Genomic DNA, 26,504 nt, shown 5'->3' with positions numbered 1-26,504 from the left:
GGGGGGAGTCAGGGATAACAGAGGAGCTGAGGAAGAGGGAAGGAGCCTGGGAGTGAACCTGGAGGGTTGTTTGGTGGGGGTGAGAGAAGTATGGAACAGTTTCTTTCTTTCTTTCTTTTTTTTTGGGTGGGGTGGAAGATTGTTAGGGAGTTGGGAGCCTCTCCCATGAGGACCCTGGCTGACCTCAAGCCTCTCCCATTCAGTCAGGCACATCTTCCACTATCTCCATGTGGCCCTGGAGCCCCCCTCCCATTCAGCCCTTGGCTCAATGCTGTCACCCCACTAGCTCCTCAGCCCATGCCCCAGGGTGTTCCCCCCAGTAGCCCTTTTGAACCCTAATCTCTGACTCCCCCAGCATCCCTGTGTGCCCCCTCTGTCATCTAACCTGGCTCCACAGGCACGCTGCTGTAATGAACGCAGCTAGCTGCTACTACTGGTCAGCCGGCTGTTCTGGTGCCACTGTGGCCTCTGGTGGGCAAAAGGCAGAACTGCAGCACTTCTTGGGCAGAATGTATTTTCTGCAGGAAATAAAAAAATTCTGCGCCAGACATGAATTCTGTACATGTACTTCCCTCAGGAGTAATAATATACATATTGGGTTTGAAATCAATAGGAACATTCATGTGAATTAGGGTAGAAGGATTTGGTTCATACTGTAAACAGTTTATATGAGCTAATTTTGATTGATATTTTGCACAAACGTGGCACTTTGATTTCAGTTCTTCCCCACTATAGAGTTGTAAACATGGTACAGTACCTGCAGAAGACTTTCTATGGCATGAAACCCTCTAATTAAATTCAAAGCCCCACATAACAGGCTCAGTATAAATGAAACAATCCCTGGCAAAGTAACAGCTTCCAGTCGTTGATGAGGAGCTGCAAGAAACAGGAAAAAAATGGTATGAAATATATCAAAGCATTTTCCTTAAAGTTTAGAAAAATATAAATCTTATTTTTCAGTGACTTCTTCCTGCTCAAAAACACATCATTAAAGTTGGTAAACCTTAATGCATATATGTAAAATTCTAAAAAGAGTAAAAGATTCGATAAAATATATTTACTTCAACTAAAATACAGAACTGATGTTCCTTAATGTCTTTGTTAAAGAAGAAATTTAACTTGAGATATCCAGTTAATTCAGCACGGTGCTGAAGACTGCTCAAACATGCCACTAAATCAATACCCAATAATGTACTTGCTGGTAAAATTTGTCCCAAATTAGCAACCAGCTAATAAGTCGCATACTTGAGAGCTCCTTTCACAACCTTCACTCTTCTTTAACGCTAACGCATTAGTAAGGGCTATCAGGATTGATTTAACTTGTTTGCTGAACGAAATGCCGTGAGGCAAAGCCTATTACCTGCCACTACAGCAAAGCACACCAGCTGTAAATGCTACCAGAGATACAAATAAAGAAAAATTCTGGAACTACAGCTAGTATTTGTAGTACAATAGGATACATACTTCCAGTTGTGATTCAGAAGTCTCTTACTGATTATATTAAAAACAAAATACAGAAAGGTATTTGAAAATATACATTTTTCTACACACACATACATTTGTGCTTATAAGGGGACACAGTTACACAAATGACTGCAAATACATAGTAGATGTGTATTAATCATTATTGTGCTTTTCCACAACAAATAACGGAAGCCAAATATGGGAGGGGGAGAGGAACCCAACACAAAATCCATAACAGTCTAGGCAACATGGGGGAGGGGAGAGGGACACAAGAGATTCACATATTTAAATCATTTTGTTTAAATCAGTGAAGTGTAAAGGTGCAAACAATGAAGTTAATGAACTGTAACATTAATATAGAGAGGGGTGTCAATCCTGCTTGTTTGCACTTAACAGCTTCAGACAAAGGCTCTCCAAACAGTTCAAAAAGTTACAGAAACCACAAAAAATATGACAAAAGCTATTTCTCCTGATAAGCACATAAGACTGTTTGAGTGTCATTGTGTCCTAACTTTATTATGCTCAACATATATGTTTTGTTATAACTAATTTGTATAAGACTTAAGATATGTTTTTGTTTTAAACAAAAAAATACCTTGATGCTCAACTTTGATAACTTATTTTTATTCTAAGCACAAGACACATTAGATGTGGCAACTACTAAAGTAAAAAGAAAAGAGTACTTGTGGCACCTTAGAGACTAACAAATTTATCTGATCATAAGCTTTCGTGAGCTACAGCTTACGCTCAAATAAATTTGTTAGTCTCTAAGGTGCCACAAGTACTCCTTTTCTTTTTACAAATACAGACTAACATGGCTGCTACTCTGAAACCTGTCATTACTAAAGTAAAGGTTGGATGCCAATTTCCATTCTAACTTCTTCAGTTACTTAACTTTTTTCAAACTTTTTTTTTTTTGGCTGAAATTTTAGTCTCAGACAAAGTTGCATTTATTTACACTGTTGGGTAAAATTAGTTCAGCTGTTGTTGAGTTTTATGAGTAGAGGGGGGAAAGCCACACCCACATTTTCCCCATATATTCCAATCAGGAATTTTACATTTGGATAACACCAAAATGAGGGACATCTTATTCTGAAAAAGTCAAGTTTTATCAGCAAAAATCAGCAATTTGGTGCATGAGTGTTAGAACATTTCTATATTTTCTCTTTAAAACAATAATCAAGCACTCTAATTAAGGACACTCTACACCATTGCTAAAGCTATTAAGCTCCTCAAGGTACAAGGGATTACACATTCTATTGTCAAAAGAGCTAAGCACCAGAGAGCAAATAAATGCATAACAACAGAATTTAGAAGGTCAGTTAAAGACAGCAGAGTAAAAGACAATCTGTACTAGAGCCACTAGGTCCCTCAGCCTGTGGAATTTACAAACTCTTAAGAAGAGACAACACATAATCACTAAACTAGAAAGTTTTTAGTATAGGCCCCCCTGGGATCAAAAAATGTACAAATTCTGATGTCAGAACTTGTACATTCCCTGTAAGGAATGGCTTTAAATTTATTCACATTTCTCCTGCCCTCCCTCCCCAGCTGCCATTTAAAAAAAATGAATATAGTATTGTAATTGAAATATCTAGCACTCAACTTTTTAGTGGCTTTTATATGTAAACCTCAATGTAGTATTTTTATTAATTTATACAGAGAGTTCCTCTTAGTTCCACTGATTTGAGAGACTGTACCAGTTCTACTGGAATTCCTTATTTTAAAAGTAGGAAAGTTAATGACATAGAAGACACCTTAACTTTAGGAACTGACATTTAAAAAAAAAAAAAAGCTTTAAAAGTATTTAAAATCTGCCCTAACCAGACAAATGCATAAAACAGTTATGTTATCACCACATTTCTAAAGCATGATGAAATCTGAGATTATCTTTTAAGCAAAATACTATCAGGAGTTTTCATGATGCATACCCCCAACATTAAAAAATAGCTTTAATTTATTCATTACACAGAACAGTAGTTCTCTAAAGAAAGGATTCCAATTTTCAATCATTTGAACAACATTTTAATAGGCCTAGACTCTAAATATTGTTCAACATCACCAAAATGCCCAACAGCTGTATCTGTGCTAGTAATGCCACATGCTTTACAATTACAGCTAAAGTTAATGGGTCAAATTCTGCTCTCAAGTTACACTCGTGTAACAAAATAGAATTTGGCCTGTGTGTCTACGTAGCACCACTTACTAGCTGAAGTGGTTTAAGACATGTAACTCACACACTGCAAAACTCATATCTGAATGGGAAAACAAAAGAATTATGGGACATTGAGCAAGACAGATCACATTTGGAAAAGTATCAGAGGGGTAGCCGTGTTAGTCTGGATCTTTGCTGTTTTCACATTTGGAAAAGTTATCCTTGGAACAGAAGAGAAACGGGGAAGTCTGGCCTGCTGCATAGGTATCAGACAGACAGCGAAGATTTTTTAAGAAAGCCCCTACTCTGGGAGCTGTTGAAGGCTTATACTTGAGCAAGCAGATGTCCTGGGAAATTCTATAACTGCTCTAAGGTAAAAGGCTTATATTAAAGGAATAATTACACTCCAAACACTGTAGTATCCAATGGTCAGGAGCAAAAGGCAGCTAAAACTTAAATATTGGGAGAAAAAACAGTGTAAGATCTTCTTGGATGTATGGGCCTCGAGAGGGAGAGAGTCTGCAGCCAGGCAGATTCCAGAAAGGAAGAAGAGAAGAGAAAATTTTGTAAAATAGAGAGGAAGGACAAACTAATTAAATGAAAATTAATTTCATGGAATTGTCACAGGAAAATTGAGAAATGGCAGGAAGCAATACTTCTAAAACAATCAGGTCAAGCAAAAACCAGCAAGGGAACTCTGACTTCTGATTTAAAGTTTAAAAATATCCTTAACTTGGGATAACATGATAAAGAAAAAAGAAAGGAAGAATGGAAAAGAGAAGGAAAGGTGCCTTACTGCATTTGAATTTAAGCTATTATGTTCTCAGAGGATCTTTTATTCTAACAGTGTCATAAACAACATCTAATGCTTCCTGAAAACACTTTTTAAAAATAATCTATTTAGAAATAATTCTGCCTGTGCCATAGACATTCGGTATTTTTCCTTTTATCCATAAACTGCATCCAGATGATTTTTATTGAGTTTATTTGCTTCCACTTGTGACACCATAACCTCTTCCACAGAGACAGGATTACATCAAGCTGTTAAATAAGTAGCAAGAGATTAACTCTTAAGAAAGGTGCAAGTGTCAGAAGTGATAAAAGGAGTCAACAGAATTATAATAAAAATACAGAGTACATATATACAAGCAGAAGTGGTACTCACAATGTTTTCCACATTTCTCCATCAATCACCAACAATATTAGGAATGCTCTGGATGATTTAGCATAGGTATATGGCATTCCTTGAGAGGTACCACTGTCCTAATAATTTGAATGTGATTACACATTCTCCTTTGTTGTTGCAGTAGTTAGGGGTTTTTTGTCAGTATCAATGTTATAATCATTATAACTATAAATTATTTGCACTCTGATAGCTCCTAAAAGTCTCAATTAGGATCAGAACGCCACTGTGGTGGGCGCTGAACAAACACCTAGCAATGTACCTTTTTCAACTAAAACAGCATTTTTACATCTGTAGAGAGAAAACCTACAGCAGAAATAGAAGAAACTGAAGTGTTTAAGGTAATCACTGAAAAAGAATTACTAGCATAATAGTTAAAAGTGACTGTTAATATTTGTAAAAGTGTACAAATTTTAGCTGATCACTTATTTTACAATACTTTAATAAGAGTTCACATTTGTGTCATTAATTCAGGCCCTAATCCTGAAAGATGAACTGTTTGGTACAGAAGTCTGCCCAAGTGGATGAGCATCAGGACCAAAGCTTTTCAAAAATGAAAAATGTTTAACATTTAAATTAAATTTTCATCATTTATTCTATTTTTTTCACTTCACTGAACTTGAAGATTGAAACTAGACTGTTCTGTTTCACTTTCTCTAGTCCGTTTCATTTGTAGAATCCATGCATTAGTACAATGTTTTTGTGTTCTTGTTTTCATTCTTCTATTCTGCTGGGAAATACCCAAATTTGGAGCTTAGCTGCTTGAAAGTGTTTTTAATATCACAAGATAATGTTTAGATCATATGTCAGTATATAGTACTCTAATATCCAAACTCACCAGTGCATTAATTATCATATGTGCTTTAAAAGTTACCCTATAAAATTTATTTTTTTCATGATTTAAATGAAAAAAATCAAGATCTAAAAAAAATCTAAAACAGAACTGTCATGACAAAAATAAATGAAGATATGCTATTACTGATGTGATGTACTAGGTACAAACATTTTTTAAAGAGTACTGAATTTAAACAGGATAATTACTTTGAATTTGAACGTCAAGGACCTGCCCTATGTGATGCTCTTCCCGCTGAGTCCAGTAGTCATGACATGCCCAGCAATACAATGCTTTCATGATGCCTTCAGATCCCATTATAAAGAAATCACTAACTGATTTATGAGTCTTATTAAAGAAAAAAGTATATTTAAATGTCTACCTTCACTTGTATATTTTCATTTAGAAACCAGTCTATCAGTAATTGCCCTCTACGAAAGCTGCAAGGAAAGAGTAATTAACTGAAGCCAAGCTGCTAAACAATGACACACATCCTATGTCATGGCAATTGTTCTTTATACAGACTAGAAACTAACAAAGTACCGTGTTTGGCATTATTTTCCTTATTTCATTTTGTTTAAAAAAAAAAAAAAGCAAAGTAAACATATGTCTCTGTATCTGGTTCACATAAGGATAACAGTAATTAAGGTATCAAACTCACCAGTAGATATCTTACCAGTACCCTTAAACTCTGCAGCAGATAAGTGTGCAAATCCATTAGTTGAACCAAGTTCAGACATGGAAATTTGATAAGGTGGTCTCAGCTTGATTTCTGTCTGCATGTCAGCAAGATTTATCTTTGTCGACAGAGACCGTGGGTTATTATATCTCTGCTTGGTCCTTTGAATAAAATTATCTGTGTAAAATTAAAAAAATATATATCCCTATAGACATTGTTAATTAAATCATTCCAGACTGTGAAGCTTTATGGGCCATATATTTCTCATATACACAAATTTATTATTTAAATTCTTACATTTATCTTGGAACGTTCTAATACTATTTCTGTTTTATGACTAATATATCATGGACTAATTAATTCCACAGTATCAAAAATTAAGCTCTAGAAATCTAATTACCTAACAACTGTGAATAAACTAATGACTTGCCACGGCATGATACTGAAAGCACTGCTAATATAATGGATTTATTTCACTAGTTTTAGTTTCTTTCTCAATTCAGCAAATATTCTTATAAAAATAAAGTAATTTATTTTTTCAGATATAAATGCACTTAATTCTAAAATGTGACTTAAATTGCAAAATATTAGGGCTGAATATTTTCATTATATCTTCTCACCCCAGCAGTAAACACACCAATATAACGAAATTACTCTCTAAACTAACAGCTAGGAAAAAACATGGAAGGATGGAGAAAGGGAAGAAAGCAAACAGTGGTTATTCTAAAAGACACCTTTAAAAAACAGACTTGATCAGATGCACTGGAAAACTGAATGAATTTAGTATGTACCATATTTTTCTGCACCTTGTACTCCTTTTACTCTGTCTAAAATGTATTTTGTTAGAATACATAAAACTAGCTTCTTTTACCTCCAGATGAAGGTATAATTTTTAAGCCACTGAAGATATCAGCAGAAACTACAAGAGATGCTACAAGTAATGCCACATGTAGTAGGTATTTGAAGCTCAAATCACAGAAAATTCAATGCATAGCTGTATCATAAAGCAAATCAAAATCTTCACTTCCTTTCTTTGCATTGAACAAATAATTATTACGCAGTGAAGATCAAACATACAACTGGGATTTTTTTGTTTGGAAATGGCTTACAAAGCTCAATGTCTATATAGGTTCAGTATTTTGGGTATAACGCCAAACATCTCAACAAATTACTAACTGGCAGAAGTTAAACTCATCCACATTTGTTCACCCAGAACCTGATCTAAAACTTACTGAAGTTAATGGAAAGATTCCCAATGGACTTTGGATCAGGCTCTAACAGACTGATTCAACTCCCACCAAAGACAATGGAAATCTTTCTATTGACTTTAATGGGAGCTGGATTAGGCCCTAAATCACCCTAAAGCTAACTAAACATAATCTTGGCTGAATATTTGTGATTTGTATGTTTTAAGTTGTACGTTCTTTAAAACAGTTAGTTGAATTTGAGTTAGGTTTGAAAGAGTTATTGTAGTAAACAGTCAGATCCTTACCAAACTCTATGAAACAGTATGGCCGGATGGCAGTATTTGTCCTCATCATATTGTATGTGGTGATGAACTCTTTCTGAAGCTCATCCAGGAAGCAGAAAGCCAGAACACTGGGGTAATTTTCAGTGCACAGCATCATGTAGCTCACTCCCAGAGAGCTAATAAAACTATAATTTAAAAAATGGTTTTAAAATTTCAAAATTAAGTCTATGTAACATACAGCTTCGCAAGACTGGTTCCATATGCCATAAACAGAGAAGCAAAAAACTTCTATGGGGTAATGAAGACATTAATATTTATTGAAAAAGCCAGAGATTGTTTTAGGGAAAAATTACACTACGAGTTTAGGTCGAATTTAGCAGCGTTAGATCGATTTAACCCTGCACCTGTCCACACGACAAAGGCATTTTTTCCTCGACTTAAAGAGCTCTTAAAAGCGATTTCTGTACTCCTCTCCGATGAGGGGATTAGCACTGAAATCGACATCGCCAGGTTGAATTTGAGGTAGCGTGGACACAATTTGACGGTACTGGCCTCCGGGAGCTATCCCAGAGTGCTCCATTGTGACTGCTCTGGACAGCACTTTCAACTCAGATGCACTAGCCAGGTACACAGGAAAAGCACTGGTAACTTTTGAATTTCATTCCCTGTTTGGCCAGCGTGGCGAGCTCATCAGCAGAGGTGACCATGCAGAGCTCATCAGCACAGGTGACCATGCAGTCCCAGATTCGCAAAAGAGCTCCAGCATGGACCGAACGGGAGGTACGGGATCTGATCGCTGTATGGGGAGACGAATCTGTGCTATCAGAACTCTGTTCCAAAAGACGAAATGCCAATATATTTGAAAAAATCTCCAAGGGCGTGATGGACAGAGGCTATAACAGGGACACGCAGCAGTGCCGCGTGAAAATTCAGGAGCTCAGGCAAGCCTCCCGAAAAACCAAAGAGGCAAATGGCCACTCCGGGTCAGAGCCCCAGACAGACTGCTTCTATGATGAGTTGCATGTAATTCTAGGGGGTGCCCCTACCACTACCCCCCCGTCTGTGGACACGTGCAAGGTCTCACACAATAGGGATGAGGATTTTGGGGACGAGGAAGATGAGGAGGAAGAGGATAGCGCACAACAGGCAAGTGGAAAAACCATTCTCCCCGACAGCCAGGAACTTTTTATCACCCTGAAGCCAATACCCTTCCAAGGTGGCCTCCCAGACCATGAAGCCAGACAAGGCACCTCTGGTGAGTGTACCTTTGTAAATATAATACATGGTTTAAAAGCAAGTGTGTTTAATGATTAATTTGAAGACTTGGGATGCATTCGCAGCCAGTACAGCTACTGGAAAAGTCTGTTAACGTGTCTGGGGATGGAGCGGAAATCCTCCAGGGACATTATTAAAGATACATTCAGAGGTGGCCATTCCTGCTGGGCTGTTTGCCTGTGGCTGAAAATAAATCATCCCCGCTTTTAGCCATGTGGTGGCGGGGGGGCCGTTCACACTGAGCTGTTCGCGTTTGGCTGGCAGGGATCTTCCCTGATACTAGTCACGCGGTGGGAGGAGGGGCAAAGCGATCATCCCAGAGAATTGAGGGGTGGAGGGAGAGTGGGAGTTAGTTGGGTTTGTGCTGCACATTAACCCAAAAACCGCACCCCTCCTTTTAAAAGGCCAACCCAACAGGTGCTTAGTATGGGAAAGGAGGGCGCTGCTGTTTGAAACCATCCCCACATGTTATGAAGGTTGAAGAAGCCGAAAGACTGTGGCTTACCATGGCTGCCTACAAGCCGAATTCTGTTGCCTGGCCCTGCGTATGTGATCTCTCATAGGAAACCAGCAGGTCCTCAAAGAGGGAGAGGCAAAATGCGACCTTGTACCGAAAGCACGTATGCTATGTAATGTTAATAGCTTGGTTCACCGTGAAAGAGTCTACCCATTGTTCTCTAAAAGGTGTCTTTTTAAAATACTACTCTCCCTTTTTTTCCTCCCGCAGTTGCAAATGTTTCAACGCTCCCCCTATCATCTCCATCCCAGAAGCTAGTGCAGATAAGAAGGCGAAAAAACCGCACTCGCGATGAAATGTTCTCTGAGCTCATGCAGTCCTCCCGCACTGAAAGAGTTCAGCAGAATGTGTGGAGGTAAACAATGGCAGAGTCCAGGAAAACAGAAAATGAACGCGAGGACAGGAGGGACGACCAAGAGGAGAGGTTGCAGGAGCAAGAGGAGAGGTGGCGGCAGCGTGATGAGAGGAGGCAGGATGCAATGCTGAGGCTACTGGGGGATCAAACTGATATGCTCCGGTGTCTGGTGGAGCTGCAGGAAAGGCAGCAGGAGCACAGACCGCTGCTGCACCCCTGTGTAACCCAAGTTCCATAGCCTCCTCACCCAGACACCCAAGAATGCTGGGAGGGGGGCCTCTGGGCACCCAACCACTCCACCCCAGAGGACTGCCCAAGCAACAGAAGGTGGGCATTCAATAATTTTTGAAGTGCAGTGTGGCCTTGTCCTTCTCTCCTCTCCTCATCCACCACCCCACCCGATGCTTCCCTCCTTCCACACCCATCCCGGGCTACCTTGGCAGCTATCCCCCTATTTGTGTGATGAATTAATAAAGAATGCATGATTTTGAAACAACAATGACTTTATTGCCTCTACAAGCAGTGATCAAAGGGGTGAGGTCGGTTGGCTTACAGGAAAGTAGAGTGAACCAAGGGGGCAGGTTTTCATCGAGGAGAAACAAACAGAACTGTCACACCGTAGCCTGGCCAGTCATGAAACTGGTTTTCAAAGTTTCTCCGATGCGCAGCGCACCCTGCTGTGTTCTTCTAATCGCCCTGGCGTCTGGCTGCGTGTAATCAGTTGCCAGGCAATTTGCCTCAACCTCCCACCCCGCCATAAAATGTCTCCCCCTTACTCTCACAGAGATTGTGAAGCACACAGCAAGCAGCAATAACAATGGGAATATTGGTTTCGCTGAGGTCTAACCGAGTCAGTAAACTGCACCAGCGCATTTTTAAATGTCCACATGCACATTCTACCACCATTCTGCCCTTGCTCAGCCTATAGTTGAACAGCTCCTGACTACTGTCCAGGCTGCCTGTGTATGGCTTCATAAGCCATGGCATTAAGGGGTAGGCTGGGTCCTCAAGGATAACTATAGGCATTTCAACATCCCCAACAGTGATTTTCTGGTCTGGGAAGTAAATCCCTTCCTGCAGCTGTTCAAACCAGACCAGACCAGAGTTCCTGAAGACACGAGCGTCATGAGCCTTTCCCTGCGTTGATGTTGGTGAACTATCACTTGTGATCCACCAGTGCTTGCAGCACCATTGAAAAGCACCCCTTGCGGTTTACATACTGGCTGCCAAGGTGGTCCAGTCCCAAGATAGGGATATGCGTTCCGTCTATCACCCCGCCACAGTTAGGGAATCCCATTGCAGAAAAGCCATCCACTATGACCTGCACAGTCCCCAGAGTCACTACCCTTGATAGTAGCAGCTCAGTGATTGCGTTGGCTACATGGATCACAGCAGCCCCCACAGTAGATTTGCCCACTCCAAACTGATTCCCAACTGACCGGTAGCTGTCCGCCATTGCAAGCTTCCAGAGGGTTATCGCCACTCGCTTGTGAACTGTGAGGGCTGCTCTCATCTTGGTATTCTTGCACTTCAGGGCAGGGGAAAGCAAGTCACAAAGTTCCATGAAAGTGCCCTTACGCATGCGAAAGTTTCGCAGCCACTGGGAATCATCTCAGATCTGCAACACCATGCAGTCCCACCAGTCTGTGCTTGTTTCACGTGCCCAGAATCGGCATTCCAAGGCATGAGCCTACCCCATTGCCACGAGGATGTCCAAATTGCTGGGGCCAATCCTTTAAGAGAAGTCTGTGTCCATGTCCTCATCACTCTCGTCACTGCGCTGCCGTCACCTCCTCACCTGCTTTTGCGAGTTCTGGTTCTGCACATACTGCAGGATAATGTGAGAGGTGTTTACAATGCTCATAACTGCCACGGTGATCTCAGCGGGCTCCATGCTTGCTGTGGTATGGTGTCTGCAGGAGAGCAGAGCTGCAGTGGAAGCGGTGGCTGACGACGGATGCCATGATAATACATATTTACAGAGAACGACGAGAGGACCTGCGAGGTGGATTCATGAGAGCAGGACAGCAGAGTTGCAGCGGAAGTGGTGGAGGACGACGGTTAGCACTGCACACATTTCTCGAGGAAGAACACACATACCTAGGAGCCCATGAAAGACAACATGGAGAAATTCGCTATTGAGACAATAGCAGCAGAGCAGAGTTGCAGCCGAAGCGGTGGATGACAACGGTTAGCAGTCCTACTCTACCGTCTGCTGAAAGCAGTATGGCATCCGCACGGAAAAAAGGCACAAAACAATTGTCTGCCGTTCCTTTCACGGAGGGAGGAGCAACTGACAACATGTACCCAAAACCACCCGAGATAATGTTTTTGCCCCATCAGGCATTGGGAGCTTAACCCAGAATTCCAATGGGTGGCAGAGACTGCGGGAACTGTGGGATAGCTACCCATAGTGCACCGCTCCGTAAGTCGATGCTAGCCAGGTAGTGAGGACGCACTCCGCCGACTTAATGCGCTTAGTGTGGACATTTACAATTGACTGTATAAAATCGATTTCTAAAAATCGACTTCTGTAATATCGACCTAATTTCACAGTGTAGACATACCTTTTTATATAATATATTTCTTTTAAACAGCACTGTATTAATGAATGAGAAGCTATGTTATACATATAAAAGTGTATAGTGTGTTGCAACTGACTAATGTGTGGAAGAGAGGGAGATTAGGATAAAATCCTTGGGAGGGGGAAAACACATGGGTATCGTCCCCTGGGAATGGCACATTTAGAATAAATGCAGAACATGCCATCTGTTGCATTCCAAAGGCAAAAAACTGCTCATCAGAATTATTTTTTATAAGCAAGGGTATTAAACTCTTCCATAGAAGGGATGTTTCATCAGTATCCAGAGATGGAAATGAAGATGACCAGAGACTGGAAAATCTCCCCGCTTCCAATTAAACATTTGGAATATACCTACACCTATTTCATTTACACATCAACTAATTTTGAAACTTCTGTTCATGAACCAATAATCGAATACAATAATTTGTTAAAGTATCTGTCATATACATCTTAAAATAATCAACCGAATCATTATATATCAAGACTTTTTTTTTTTTTTTTTTACACAGTCTATATTGGTAAATAAATAAAATCTTTGATTACACTTGATGTCCAGTTCTTTTAAGTTTTTTTAGTTTATCTGTTGTCAAAGAAATTACAGATGTATCAAGATTTATTAATAAAGTCAAAGCCCCAGTGCATAATTAGTTAAAGCAATGATCATTAACTTCTAAGAGGAAATATTGACTTTTTCATTTGCATTTATGCACAAAGAATTGATATTTGCTCTAACAACTAAATGCAAGCAATGAAACCTAAGCTATAATCTTAATTCACAGAGATAAAAATATCAGCCACTGTGTATATTTCTTTTGTGAAAACTATTCTTTTTGTGTTGTCTGAAACATAGCTACGAGTGGCAAAACATAAAGGTTAAAAGCACAAATTTGGGGGAGGAGGGAAGAGGATAATTAGGGGGGTTGTTTTTAAAATAAACCGAGAGGCTAACCCTGCAGCCTTTATTCATATGTTGTGATAGTTATAACATTAAACCGTTACATCAGTGAGCCACAGAAGTTATTAGAATACAGTAGCTACCATTAAGCAGCCACATAAAACATTCCTAACACTAATGTTTTTTTTTTAATCCAGTATGCCGAATGGTTGGAGGGAAAAGACACATTGAATCCCTGACCTTTTAATTTTGGTTAATTTCATGCTCAAGAAAGTGAGACACAGGCAACACTGGCTAGAGCCAGAATTAGCAAAGGTAAGTGCTGCGCAAGATTCTTCATGCAGAGCTTCCACTGCACTTCTGACCTGCTTTTGTAAGAGCCTTTCTTGAGCTGAGCCTGCCAATCATGCTGAATCAAAGAATCAGAGAAATTGAAACTGGAAAAGTTCAGGCTGTCTATGACCTGATCCTGAGAGGTGCAGGTCAACTTGCAGCCACCACAGCAATTGCTGTCGTGGTGGGTGTCCACACTACCCTACTTGGGTCAGTGTTGTGCGTCCACTGTAAGCGCCAACACAGGCCATAGAACTTCCCAAAAATAATTTCCAGAGCAGACCTTTCAGAAAAACATCCAATCTTGATTTTAAAACTGCCAATAATGGACAATCTCCCACGACCCCGGTAAATCGTTCCAATGGTTAATTACTCTCACCATTATAAACGTAAGCACTATCACTGACTTAAGAGGGGCATTGTGGGGCTCTCAACTCTGCTGGCAGCTCCCTGCCAAAAGCCTGCCTGCCCCACAAGCTCCCGGTGGGCTGCCCCCCTCAGTCCCTGGGCTTCTGCCCTACCCATTCTCCGCCCGGGGGGGGGACGAAGCACCCAAGGCTTCTCCCCTACCCATCCCCCACCGGGAGCAGGGCGAAGCCACCTGGGGCTTCTCGCCACTGGAGAGCGGTGTCCAACTGTCCTGGCTTCTTCCCCCGTCCATATCCCCCCCCTTCCCACTGGGAGCCCTGCAGTCTTGTCAGTTTCACAGCTCAGGGACCCTGGCCAGGAGCAGGGTCCAGCCACCCAGCTCTCCAGGGAAGCTGGGGCTTTCTTGTTAATTTCACAGCTCATGCCCTGAAACTGATAAGAAAGCCAATGTAAGGGACACAGTGTTGTTCTAACTACACTGACATCAGCCTCTCACGTCTCGTGGAGGTGGAGTTATTATATCAATATAGTAGGACACTTACATTGGTAGGAAGGCTGTAGTGTACACACTGACATAATTAACTGTGTAGTGTAGACCTGCCCTAACTCTATTCCCACAGAAACACCTTTCTGGTGAGTGATACCTAAAAAAAAAAAACCCAGAAACAAAATACATATCAAGAAGCATTTGAAAAGTGAACATTATAGGCTGATCACTATTTCAGGATATCCAAGAAGTCTCCTGTTTCAAAACTACAATGGAGGAAAAGAACACATTCTGCATTGTTATATTTACTACATAGCACCAATATGCTGACTCGGTCAAATACTTTAGATCCAAATTTTAAGCCTGGTAAAAATCAAACCAAAAAAGTTTTAAGAGAATGAATGGCACCATTGTGAAAATGCTGGATGGGCTTCAGGACCCCTGGATTCTACTCAAACCTCTGCCACAGACTTCAGTCACTTTCCTTTACTGTGCTGCAATTCCCCATCTCCATAAATTGGGACAATTTACTTCCTCTACCTCATTGATACATCCTGCATATGTTCATGAGAAGCTCCAAAATTACACTGATGGGCATTATAGAAAAGCACAGATATACATAGGAAAATGCTTTTATAAAACTTTGTAAAAATATTTTCAAGACTTTTTAAAATATGAGTACAACCTAAAAAAATGGGGACGGATGGAAAAGATAGAGGTTTCAGGTGATGTAAAGAGTTACCCAAAGTACTGGAAAGAAATGTAATAGCAATGTGTTAATTCATGAGACCCATAAGGGAAACTTTAGTTTCACTGTCCAAGCTGAGTAAAGTACATAAAAGATTAAAACTAAATTAGATTTTGTTGTTTATTAAATAATTGTTAATTAATAAACTAGGCTGTTAATGATAAGATGTTTATCTCGACAGTGCACATTTAATCATGCAATATTTCCACTGTATATATATTGCATATTAATTATTATTATTTATATTATGGAGGCAGCTAGCATACTCCAATCAGGATGGAGGCTCTACTGAGCCAGATGCTTTACAGATGTAGGAAAACATGGTTCCTACCCAAAGTGACATTTGCTATTGGTGTTACAAATTAAGGTAAGGGTGGAAATCCTGCATTCCTTACATATGCAATGCTCCCACTGAAGGCAACAGTAATGTTAAGTGAACAAGGCATGCAGGTTAGGCTCTATGGCTCAGATTTTTAAAAGTATCTAGACAACTGACTCCTACTAATTTCAATGAGTTAGCCATGTACATACCTGTGAAAATCTGGCCCCAATTCTATAACACACTTTTATATACAGACTTATGATTTGAAAAGGTAGTAATTTTACATTCATTTTATATTTTGATAATTCAGATCAGACAAAGAAAAAAATAACCACCATAATTTCCTTGAACTACCATAACAAAAAGAAAAGGAGTACTTGTGGCACCTTAGAGACTAACCAATTTATTTGAGCATAAGCTTTCGTGAGCTACAGCTCACTTCATCAGATGCATACTGTGGAAAGTGTAGAAGATCTTTTTATATACACAAAGCATGAAAAAATACCTCCCCCCACCCCACTCTCCTGCTGGTAATAGCTTATCTAGAGTGATCACTCTCCTTACAATGTGTATGATAATCAAGGTGGGCCATTTCCAGCACAAATCCAGGGTTTAACAAGAACGTCGGGGGGGGGGGTGGACGAGGAAGAAATAGGTTACCTTGCATAATGACTTACCCACTCCCAGTCTCTATTCAAGCCTAAAATAAATGTATCCAATTTACAAATGAATTCCAATTCAACAGTCTCTCGCTGGAGTCTGGTTTTGAAGTTTTTTTGTTGTAATATCACAACTTTCGGGCTGAAATTGTGGAACAGCAGCATCACTTGCCCCACAACCTCAGCCGTGCAGAACACGATGCCATCCACAGCCTCAGAAACAACTCTGACATCATAATCAAAAAGGCTGACAAAGGAGGTGCCGTTGTCATCATGAATAGGTCGGAATATGAACAAGAGGCTGCTCGGCAGCTCCCCAACACCACTTTCTACAAGCCATTACCCTCTGATCCCACTGAGAGTTACCAAAAGAAACTACAGCATTTGCTCAAGAAAATCCCTGAAAAACCACAAGAACAAATCCGCACAGACACACCCCTGGAACCCCGACCTGGGATATTCTATCTACTACCCAAGATCCATAAACCTGGAAATCCTGGGCGCCTCATCATCTCAGGCATTGGCACCCTGACAGCAGGATTGTCTGGTTATGTAGACTCCCTCCTCAGGCCCTACGCTACCACCACTCCCAGCTACCTTCAAGACACCACTGACTTTCTGAGGAAACTACAGTCCACGGGTGATCTTCCTGAAAACACCATCCTGGCCATTATGGATGTAGAAGCCCTCTACACCAACATTCCACACAAAGCTGGATTACAAGCCGTCAAGAACACTATCCCCGATAATGTCACGGCTAACCTGGTGGCTGAACTTTGTGACTTTGTCCTTACCCATAACTATTTCACATTGTGGGACAATGTATACTTTCAAATCAGCGGCACTGCTATGGGTACCCGCATGGCCCCACAGTATGCCAACATTTTTATGGCTGACTTAGAACAACGCTTCCTCAGCTCTCGTCCCCTAACGCCCCTACTCTACTTGCGCTATATTGATGACATCTTCATCATCTGGACCCATGGAAAAGAAGCCCTTGAGGAATTCAACCATGATTTCAACAATTTCCATCCCACCATCAACCTCAGCCTGGTCCAGTCCACACAAGAGATCCACTTCCTGGACACTACAGTGCTAATAAACGATGGTCACATAAACATCACCCTATACCGGAAACCTACTGACCGCTATTCCTACCTACATGCCTCCAGCTTTCACCCTGACCACACCACACGATCCATTCTCTACAGCCAAGCTCTGCAATACAAGCGCATTTGCTCCAACCCCTCAGACAGAGACAAACACCTACAAGATCTCTATCAAGCATTCTTACAACTACAATACCCACCTGCTGAAGTGAAGAAACAGATTGATAGAGCCAGAAGAGTTCCCAGAAGTCACCTACTACAGGACAGGCCTAACAAAGAAAATAACAGAACGCCACTAGCCGTCACCTTCAGCCCCCAACTAAAACCCCTCCAACGCATTATTAAGGATCTACAACCTATCCTGAAGGATGACCCAACACTCTCACAAATCTTGGGAGACAGGCCAGTCCTTGCCTACAGACAGCCCCCCAACCTCAAGCAAATACTCACCAGCAACCACATACCACACAACAGAACCACTAACCCAGGAACCTATCCTTGCAACAAAGCCCGTTGCCAACTGTGCCCACATATCTATTCGGGGACACCATCAAAGGGCCTAATAACATCAGCCACGCTATCAGAGGCTCGTACACCTGCACATCCACCAATGTGATATATGCCATCATGTGCCAGCAATGCCCCTCTGCCATGTACATTGGTCAAACTGGACAGTCTCTACGTAAAAGAATAAATGGACACAAATCAGATGTCAAGAATTATAACATTCATAAACCAGTCGGAGAACACTTCAATCTCTCTGGTCACGCGATTACAGACATGAAAGTTGCGATATTACAACAAAAAAACTTCAAAACCAGACTCCAGCGAGAGACTGTTGAATTGGAATTCATTTGCAAATTGGATACAATTAACTTAGGCTTGAATAGAGACTGGGAGTGGCTAAGTCATTATGCAAGGTAACCTATTTCCCGTTGTTCCCCCCCCCGCCCCAGACGTTCTTGTTAAACCCTGGATTTGTGCTGGAAATGGCCCAACTTGATTATCATACACATTGTAAGGAGAGTGATCACTTTAGATAAGCTATTACCAGCAGGAGAGTGGGGTGGGGGGAGGTATTTTTTCATGCTTTGTGCGTATAAAAAGATCTTCTACACTTTCCACAGTATGCATCCAATGAAGTGAGCTGTAGCTCATGAAAGCTTATGCTCAAATAAATTGGTTAGTATCTAAGGTGCCACAAGTACTCCTTTTCTTTTTGCGAATACAGACTAATACAGCTGTTACTCTGAAACCTACCATAACAAAGAATATCCAAGGACTAATCACGAGTCTCCTGAGCTCCTGGGGCTTTTAATCTACAAACTACCTTGAAACCAATAGGATAATGGAATAAATCTTAAAAATGCTTATTCTTGCAAGACTCTAGTAGGTCAATAATTTAAATATTTATAACAATGCAGGTTACTTCAAACTAGGATTTCCACCAGAATATAAATGCCTTTAAAGTCCAAAGTGTCTTAACTTTCAATTTTCAAATACAAAAATAACTGTTGATAGTTATTCTTAATTTAATTCATTACCTCTACACTGCAACTGTTAACTAAACACCACTCAGAAATGTTACAAGGAAGAAAAAGAAACTCTTACCTTATATTATACTGGCCAGCTTTCAGCATACATCTATCAGGAAGCTGAGCAAGCTTCTTTGAGAGCGTTTTAAAATATTTTCTACATTGCTGCATTCCCATGCTTTGCTCATAATCTGTAGAGGCAGATAGCGGGAGCCCATCTCTAACACGGACCACTGAGGCAGATAAGATCATAGACATTGCCAACCGATTTAATGAAAACCTAAAACAAAACAAATACATTCAGAAATGCAGATCAGACAAAATTAAAACAAATAAACAAAAATTGAATATGCAGCCAGAACCATTACTATATGGTGACTAGATGAGGTAACTCTCAATCAAGGCTGATGGGTTGTATTCCTGGTTCAGCCTTAATACGTGGCAAGTCACAAAGGGCTTAGTCTTGAACCTAAGCTCACAAAAGAAGTCCTGATGAGTAGTCCCTACCAGTCTCTCTGACTCACAAACAGGTCACAGAATCAGACTTTTGACTTCTCTTATTAATATGTATTATTCGTATTACCACAGCACTCAGATTGAGGCCCTGCTATTTTTTTTATTTATTATTTCTTTTACAGTAGTGCCTAGAGGCACCAACTGAGATCAAGATTGTCATAAATATAAAGGGAAGGGTAAACCCCTTTGAAATTCCTCCTGGCAAGGGGAAAGCTCCTCTCACCTGTAAAAGGTTAAGAAGCTAAAGGTAACCTCGCTGGCACCTGACCAAAATGACCAATAAGGAGACAAGATACTTTCAAAAGCTGGGAGGAGGGAGAGAAACAAAGGGTCTGTGTCTGTCTATATGCTGGTTTCTGCTGGGGATAGACCAGGAATGGAGTCTTAGAACTTTTAGTAAGTAATCTAGCTAGGTATGTGTTAGATTACGATTTCTTTAAATGGCTGAGAAAAGAATTGTGCTGAATAGAATAACTATTTCTGTCTGTGTATCTTTTTTGTAACTTAAGGTTTTGCCTAGAGGGGTTCTCTATGTTTTTTAATCTAATTACCCTGTAAGATATCTACCACCCTGATTTTACAGGGGGGATTTCTTTATTTCTATTTACTTCTATTTTTATTGAAAGTCTTCTTGTAAGAAACTGAATGCTTTTTCATTGTTCTCAGATCCAAGGGTTTGGGTCTGTGGTCACCTATGCAAACTGGTGAGGTTTTTTATCCAACATTTCCCAGGAAAGGCGGGGTGCAAGTGTTGGGAGGATTGTTCATTGTTCTTAAGATCCAAGGGTCTGGGTCTGTAGTCACCTAGGCAAGTTGGTGAGGCTTTTTACCAAACCTTGTCCAGGAAGTGGGGTGCAAGGTTTTGGGAAGTATTTTGGGGGGAAAGACGCGTCCAAACAGCTCTTCCCCAGTAACCAGTATTAGTTTGGTGGTGGTAGTGGCCAATCCAAGGACAACGGGTGGAATATTTTGTACCTTGGGGAAGTTTTGACCTAAGCTGGTAAAGATAAGCTTAGGAGGTTTTTCATGCAGGTCCCCACATCTGTACCCTAGAGTTCAGAGTGGGGGAGGAACCTTGACAAAGATCCTACTGCTAGGCGCTATACATACCACAATCTTTGTCTCACTAATCAAGAGAAGATCTTGCCCGAAGAGATTAAAGTCTACATAGGCAAGACAGACAAAGGAGTTTTATTATTCCCATTTTACAGATGGGGAACTGAGATACAGAGAGAATAAGGCCATGACCAAAGAAAAATTTAAAGTGCCTAACTATAAACATGTGAATAGTTCTATTGAATTCAGTGGGATTAATCATATGCTTTAAGTTAGGCACACGTTTAAGTACCTTGCTGAATGGAGACTGATGTAACTTAACCAAAGTAACATAGGAAACATGCTGCCCGCTTCTTGTTTACAGTGTCACCTGAAAGTGAGAACAGATGTTCTCATGGCACTGTTGCTGGCATCACAAGATATTTATATGCCAGATCCACTATGATTCATATGTCCCTTCATGCTTCAACTACCATGCCAGGAAACATGATGATCACGGGTTTTGCTCCATAACAATCCAAAGCAGTGCAGATCGACGCATGTTCAATTTCATTATCTAAGTCAGATGCCACCAGCAGAAGGTTGATTTTCTTTTTTCAGGTTCTGTGGTTTCTGCATCAGAGTGTTGCTCTTTTTCGACTTCTGAAAGCATGCTCCACACCTCGTCCCTCTCAGATTTTGGAAGGCACTTCAGATTCTTAAACCTTGGGTTGAGTGCTGTAGCTCTCTTTAGAAATTTCACATCGGTATCTTCTTTGCTTTTTATCAAATTTGCAGTGAAAGTGTTCTTAAAACAAACAACATGTGCTGGGTCATCATCTGAGACTGCTATAACATGAAATATAGGGCAGAATATGGGTTAAACAGAGCAGGAGACATACAATTCTCCCCCAAGGAGTTCAGTCACAAATTTAAGTAACACATTATTTTTTTAAACTAGCGTCATCAGCATGGAAGCACGTCCTCTGGAACGACGGCCGAAGTATGAAGAGGCACATGAATCTTTAGTGCATCTGGCATGTAAATATCTTGTGACGCCAGCTACAACAGTGTCATGCGAACGCCTGTTCTCACTTTTAGGTGACACTGTAATTAAGAAGGGGGCAGCAGTATCTCCTGTAAATATAAACAAACTTGTTTCTCTTAGCGATTGGCTGAACAAGAAGTAGGACTGAGTAGACTTGTAGGCGCTGAAGTTTTACATTGTTTTGTTTTTGAGTGCAGTTACGTAAAAAAAAAAACCCTACATTTGTAAGTTGCACTTTCATGATAAAAAGACTGCACTACAGTACTTGTAAGAGGATAATTTGGTAGAATGCTGCCTGCTGAGGGGCTGATTGAGAGGGCAGAGTTAAGGTGTACAGTACTTGTGAGAATAGTAAGGTGTGTGCCTGTTGTTATGTATTGTAAGGTGGTTTAACATCTCGTTTTCTTGCTTTTTCTAGGTTTGTGTCATGTCATGTATCAGCCTTAACTATTTCACAATTTTCTATGTATTAGTTTATTTTCTTAACTGTATAAAAGCTTTACATTGTATGCTCCAGATGCCTATTTTATAAATTAAAATACACTACACAACGATACAACAAATAAAGGGCTGCTCATTCCACCCTGACACCATCAAATACAATTAGGAAAATAAAGTAAACTTACACTCTAACCCTCAGCCCATATGCCTCTCCTTATACACCAAATAAAAAGTTATGGGCTTTGCAGCATTCCCAGGTGGTTAACAATTATCTAGCTGCTGGCAGACCAAGAGAGGGGGGAGTAATAGGAGCCTATATAAGAAAAATACCCAAAAACCAGGACTGTCCCTATAAAATTGGGACATCTGGTCATCCTAAAAAATGGGGACAGAACAATGTCCCAGGTTACAAGGGCTCAGGCCACTTATGCTTTGAAGGTTAGCACCACAACCTGGGTATCCATGCAGAAGTCTATTAACAGCCAATGAAGTTCCTGGAACTCTGTTGTAATGAGCTTCAATTATAAAATTATTTGAGCATGAGCTTTCGTGAGCTACAGCTCACTTCATCGGATGCATACTGTGGAAACTGCAGAAGACATTATATACACAGAGACCATGAAACAATACCTCCTCCCACCCCACTCTTCTGCTGGTAATAGCTTATCTAAAGTGATCATCAAGTTGGGCCATTTCCAGCACAAATCCAGGTTTTCTCACCCTCCACCCCCCCCCCCCCCCCAAACTCACTCTCCTGCTGGTAATAGCCCATCCAAAGTGACCACTCTCTTTAAAATGTGTATGATAATCAAGGTGGGCCATTTCCAGCACAAATACAGGTTTTCTCACCCCCCCACCCCCATACACACACAAACTCACTCTCCTGCTGGTAATAGCTCATCCAAAGGATCTACAACCTATCCTGAAGGATGACCCAACACTCTCACAAATCTCGGGAGACAGGCTAGTCCTTGCCTACAGACAGCCCCCCAACCTGAAGCAAATACTCACCAACAACCACATACCACACAACAGAACCACTAACCCAGGAACCTATCCTTGCAACAAAGCCCGTTGCCAATTGTGCCCACATATCTATTCAGGGGACACCATCAAAGGGCCTAATAACATCAGCCACACTATCAGAGGCTCGTTCACCTGCACATCCACCGATGTGGTATATGCCATCATGTGCCAGCAATGCCCCTCTGCCATGTACATTGGTCAAACTGGACAGTCTCTACATAAAAGAATAAATGGACACAAATCAGATGTCAAGAATTATAACATTCATAAACCAGTCGGAGAACACTTCAATCTCTCTGGTCACGCAATCACAGACATGGAAGGTCGCTATCTTACAACAAAAAAACTTCAAATCCAGACTCCAGCGAGAAACTGCTGAATTGGAATTCATTTGCAAATTGGATACTATTAATTTAGGCTTAAATAGAGACTGGGAGTGCCTAAGTCATTATGCAAGGTAGCCTATTTCCCCTTGTTTCTCCCCCCCCACGTTCTGGTTAAACTTGGATTTATGCTGGAAATGGCCCACCCTGATTATCATGAACATTGTAAGGAGAGTGGTCAGTTTGGATGAGCTATTACCAGAAGGAGAGTGAGTTTGTGTGTGTATGGGGGTGGGAGGGTGAGAAAACCTGGATTTGTGCTGGAAATGGCCCACCTTGATTATCATACACATTTTAAAGAGAGTGGTCACTTTGGATGGGCTATTACCAGCAGGAGAGTGAGTTTGTGCGTGGGGGGGCGAAGGGTGAGAAAACCTGGATTTGTGCTGGAAATGGCCCAACTTGATGATCACTTTAGATAAGCTATTACCACCAGGAGAGTGGGGTGGGAGGAGGTATTGTTTCATGGTCTCTGTGTATATAATGTCTTCTGCAGTTTCCACAGTATGTATCCGATGAAGTGAGCTGTAGCTCACGAAAGCTCATGCTCAAATAAATTGGTTAGTCTCTAAGGTGCCACAAGTACTCCTTTTCTTTTTGCGAATACAGACTAACACGGCTGTTACTCTGAAACCTATAATTATAAGATTATGCTTAATAAGCAGGCTACCAAGTTCAGCACTAGTTTCCATTTCCAAGTAATATCATTGTGTAATTCCATGTAGAGTGCAGTACAATAACCTGATCTTGAGGTGTTATGGATAACCCACATCACGGCGGAGAGGGGGTGTGTGTGGACTGCCTCCTTCTCATGAACTGCACCTTAAAAAAAACTTTTGGCTACAGCAACTACCCAACACACACACACCCCTGTGTTGCACCCATAACGTGGCACTTGGTCCATGGAAGGAGGAGTGGGAGGAAACACAGGTCCCAGCTGTTTTGCAGAGCAGCATTTGTACTCACGCCCAGGGCCTGGAGGTGTCAAGGCACCTATCGCAACCTTACACTACGGGGAAGAGGCCGTAGGCAGGTTTATGCCTCCTTATCTCTGACAGGCAAGTGGCAGGTGGAATAATGCCTCCATTGCAATACCCCCACCCACACACACACACACGCCCCACCGCTATCCCTACCCGTGCCCCCAACTTGTGCCCAGGTCCCCGGGGAGGAGGAGACCCATCCCTATGCTGCCCCCCTACCTGCACCCGGGGGAAGCCCATCGCTGTCGCACCCAAGGCCCCCGGGGGAGGGGCGCCCCGCCCCATCCCGGCCCCAGTTCCCACCTGAGCCGCCTCTGCGCACCCCGCACGGCCGGCTGGTCGGGCAGGCCTGGGTCTGTTGCTAGGCAACTGCTCTGCGAGGCGTAGCCGACCGTTTCGAACTCCCTGCCTCACCGGAGCCGCGGCATCGGCCGCAGGACCACGTCCGCCTGCCGCAAAGCATTGTGGGAACCATCTACGTGCCCCCGCAGCAATCAATGGCAGGGCGAGGGGATATCACGTGACGCTGCACGCTCCCCGGGCCGGTGCGCTCGGCGGTGGGGTGAGGCGGTGGTCGAGCTGCTGTTGCTCTCTGGTGGTTGCAGGGGCGCGGTTGCTCAGAAGGGGTTGGGCCCCTATTGCCCTGCGGCGGTGGGGACGTGGCTCCTGGGCCGCCATTGCTGTGGGGGAGCGTGGCGAGCCGCCATTGCTCTGTGGGGGCGGCTGAGCCGCCATTGCTCTGGTGGGGGGGGGGTGGTTCACGTTGTCAGCGATTCGTGATGCTAAGGAAGTTATGGATATTGGAAACGTTGCCATAGATGCCTGGAAAAGGTGAGGCCCTGAAGTAGGGCCCCCAGGTAGTTGTTGGCTTTCAATGGGACTTGGGTTCCTAACGCTCCCTCAGGTGCTTGTGGACAGCCCCTCCCCCCCCTTCACTGTGTATAAAGTGCCTGGTGAAGTTTTAATGTCATATAACTAATAAGTAATAATCCTTGGTGTGTCTGCCAAGTCCACCAACACTCCCAACTCAGCCCCAGCGGTAGCTGGCACCAGGGACTGGACTGAGACCGGGTCCAACACTATTCACACGGACCACCAAACAGTCGTCTGGTAACTCAGCGAAAGCAACCGGGCTTGATGTGAAAAGTCTCCACGTCCCATTACCAGTCCCTGACAAGAGTCATGTTTGTTTAACTTTTTTGTAATGTGACAAGAAGATTTTCTCCTTATAATACTCTTCCACTTGTCCGTGTTTCCTTCCATGCGGTACTACTTTATTTCGTGTATTCTCATCTCATTTCTGTTCTCCCTTGCTGCCACTTTTTTAATCTCTCCCTTCATCTCTGTTACTATTTAACTATATAATCGTATTTAACCTTGCAACGAATTGTAGGATTCAAATGATATGAAATACACAATGTGCCAGATTCTCTGGTCCAGCTGAGTTGCACTCAATATAAGAACAAGGCAGGGGAGGTGTCTTCAAGCCACCTTTGTATTCCTGGTTTCAGAGTAGCAGCCATGTTAGTCTGTATTTGCAAAAAGAAAAGGAGTACTTGTGGCACCTTAGAGACTAACCAATTTATTTGAGCATGAGCTTTCGTGAGCTACAGCTCACTTCATCGGATGATTTGCATCCGATGAAGTGCGCTGTAGCTCACGGAAGCTTATGCTCAAATAAATTTGTTAGTCTCTAAGGTGCCACAAGTACTCCTTTTCTTTGTATTCCTGTGACTCTAGCCCTACTCCAGCAGCACATAACAGCTGGGAATACGTTTTAAATGGGTACCTGGGAATTCCCCAGATGTGATAGAGCCAGTGCAACAACTGAACACCTCCGTCTCTCTCTCTGTCTCACACTCTCTCACACACACGCATGCACGTGCCTCACTGTGGACAGGTGACTGGAGATCTCCAGTGACAGAGTGACCCCTTGAATCTATGGACAGCAGGTGTAAATGGTTAATGTATACTGAAGGCTGGTTCCATTTCTTTAAATACAGTTAAATTTCTCCTTCCACCTGTTATTAGTTAAAAGGTGCTGGTAAGGGAGAAAAATTTGTTTTCAGATAGGGTGACCAGATAGCAACTGTGAAAAAT

The 26,504-nt window shown here is 41.9% G+C and overlaps 1 protein-coding gene across 8 annotated transcripts in view; it reads right to left on the bottom strand.

The window, feature by feature from the left end:
* The window catches only part of SEC22A (SEC22 homolog A, vesicle trafficking protein), a 39,103-nt gene extending 14,255 nt beyond the window's left edge, over positions 1-24,848 (bottom strand). For 2 of the 8 annotated variants that reach the window (XR_013347447.1, XR_013347448.1), the window contains exons 1-5: positions 20,837-21,295; positions 19,049-19,252; positions 7,806-7,969; positions 6,296-6,490; positions 386-876 (exon numbers count right to left, since the gene is read on the bottom strand). Coding sequence is in view for 6 of the 8 variants with exons in the window: in XM_077829570.1 (XP_077685696.1) it covers positions 758-876; positions 6,296-6,490; positions 7,806-7,969; positions 19,049-19,252; positions 20,837-20,886 (732 nt within the window). In the remaining 2 variants the exon portion in view is untranslated. Of the gene's footprint in view, positions 1-385; positions 877-6,295; positions 6,491-7,805; positions 7,970-19,048; positions 19,253-20,836; positions 21,299-23,170; positions 23,253-24,623; positions 24,681-24,707 lie in introns of those variants that run through there. The other 6 variants (XM_077829565.1, XM_077829567.1, XM_077829568.1 and 3 more) reach the window with 6 other exon arrangements.
* Between the last annotated feature and the right edge of the window lie 1,656 nt (positions 24,849-26,504).

This window comes from Eretmochelys imbricata, chromosome 11 (assembly GCF_965152235.1).
Source record: "Eretmochelys imbricata isolate rEreImb1 chromosome 11, rEreImb1.hap1, whole genome shotgun sequence".
Taxonomy (NCBI): Eukaryota; Metazoa; Chordata; order Testudines; family Cheloniidae; genus Eretmochelys; species Eretmochelys imbricata.
This window is presented reverse-complemented; position numbering and strand designations above follow the sequence as displayed.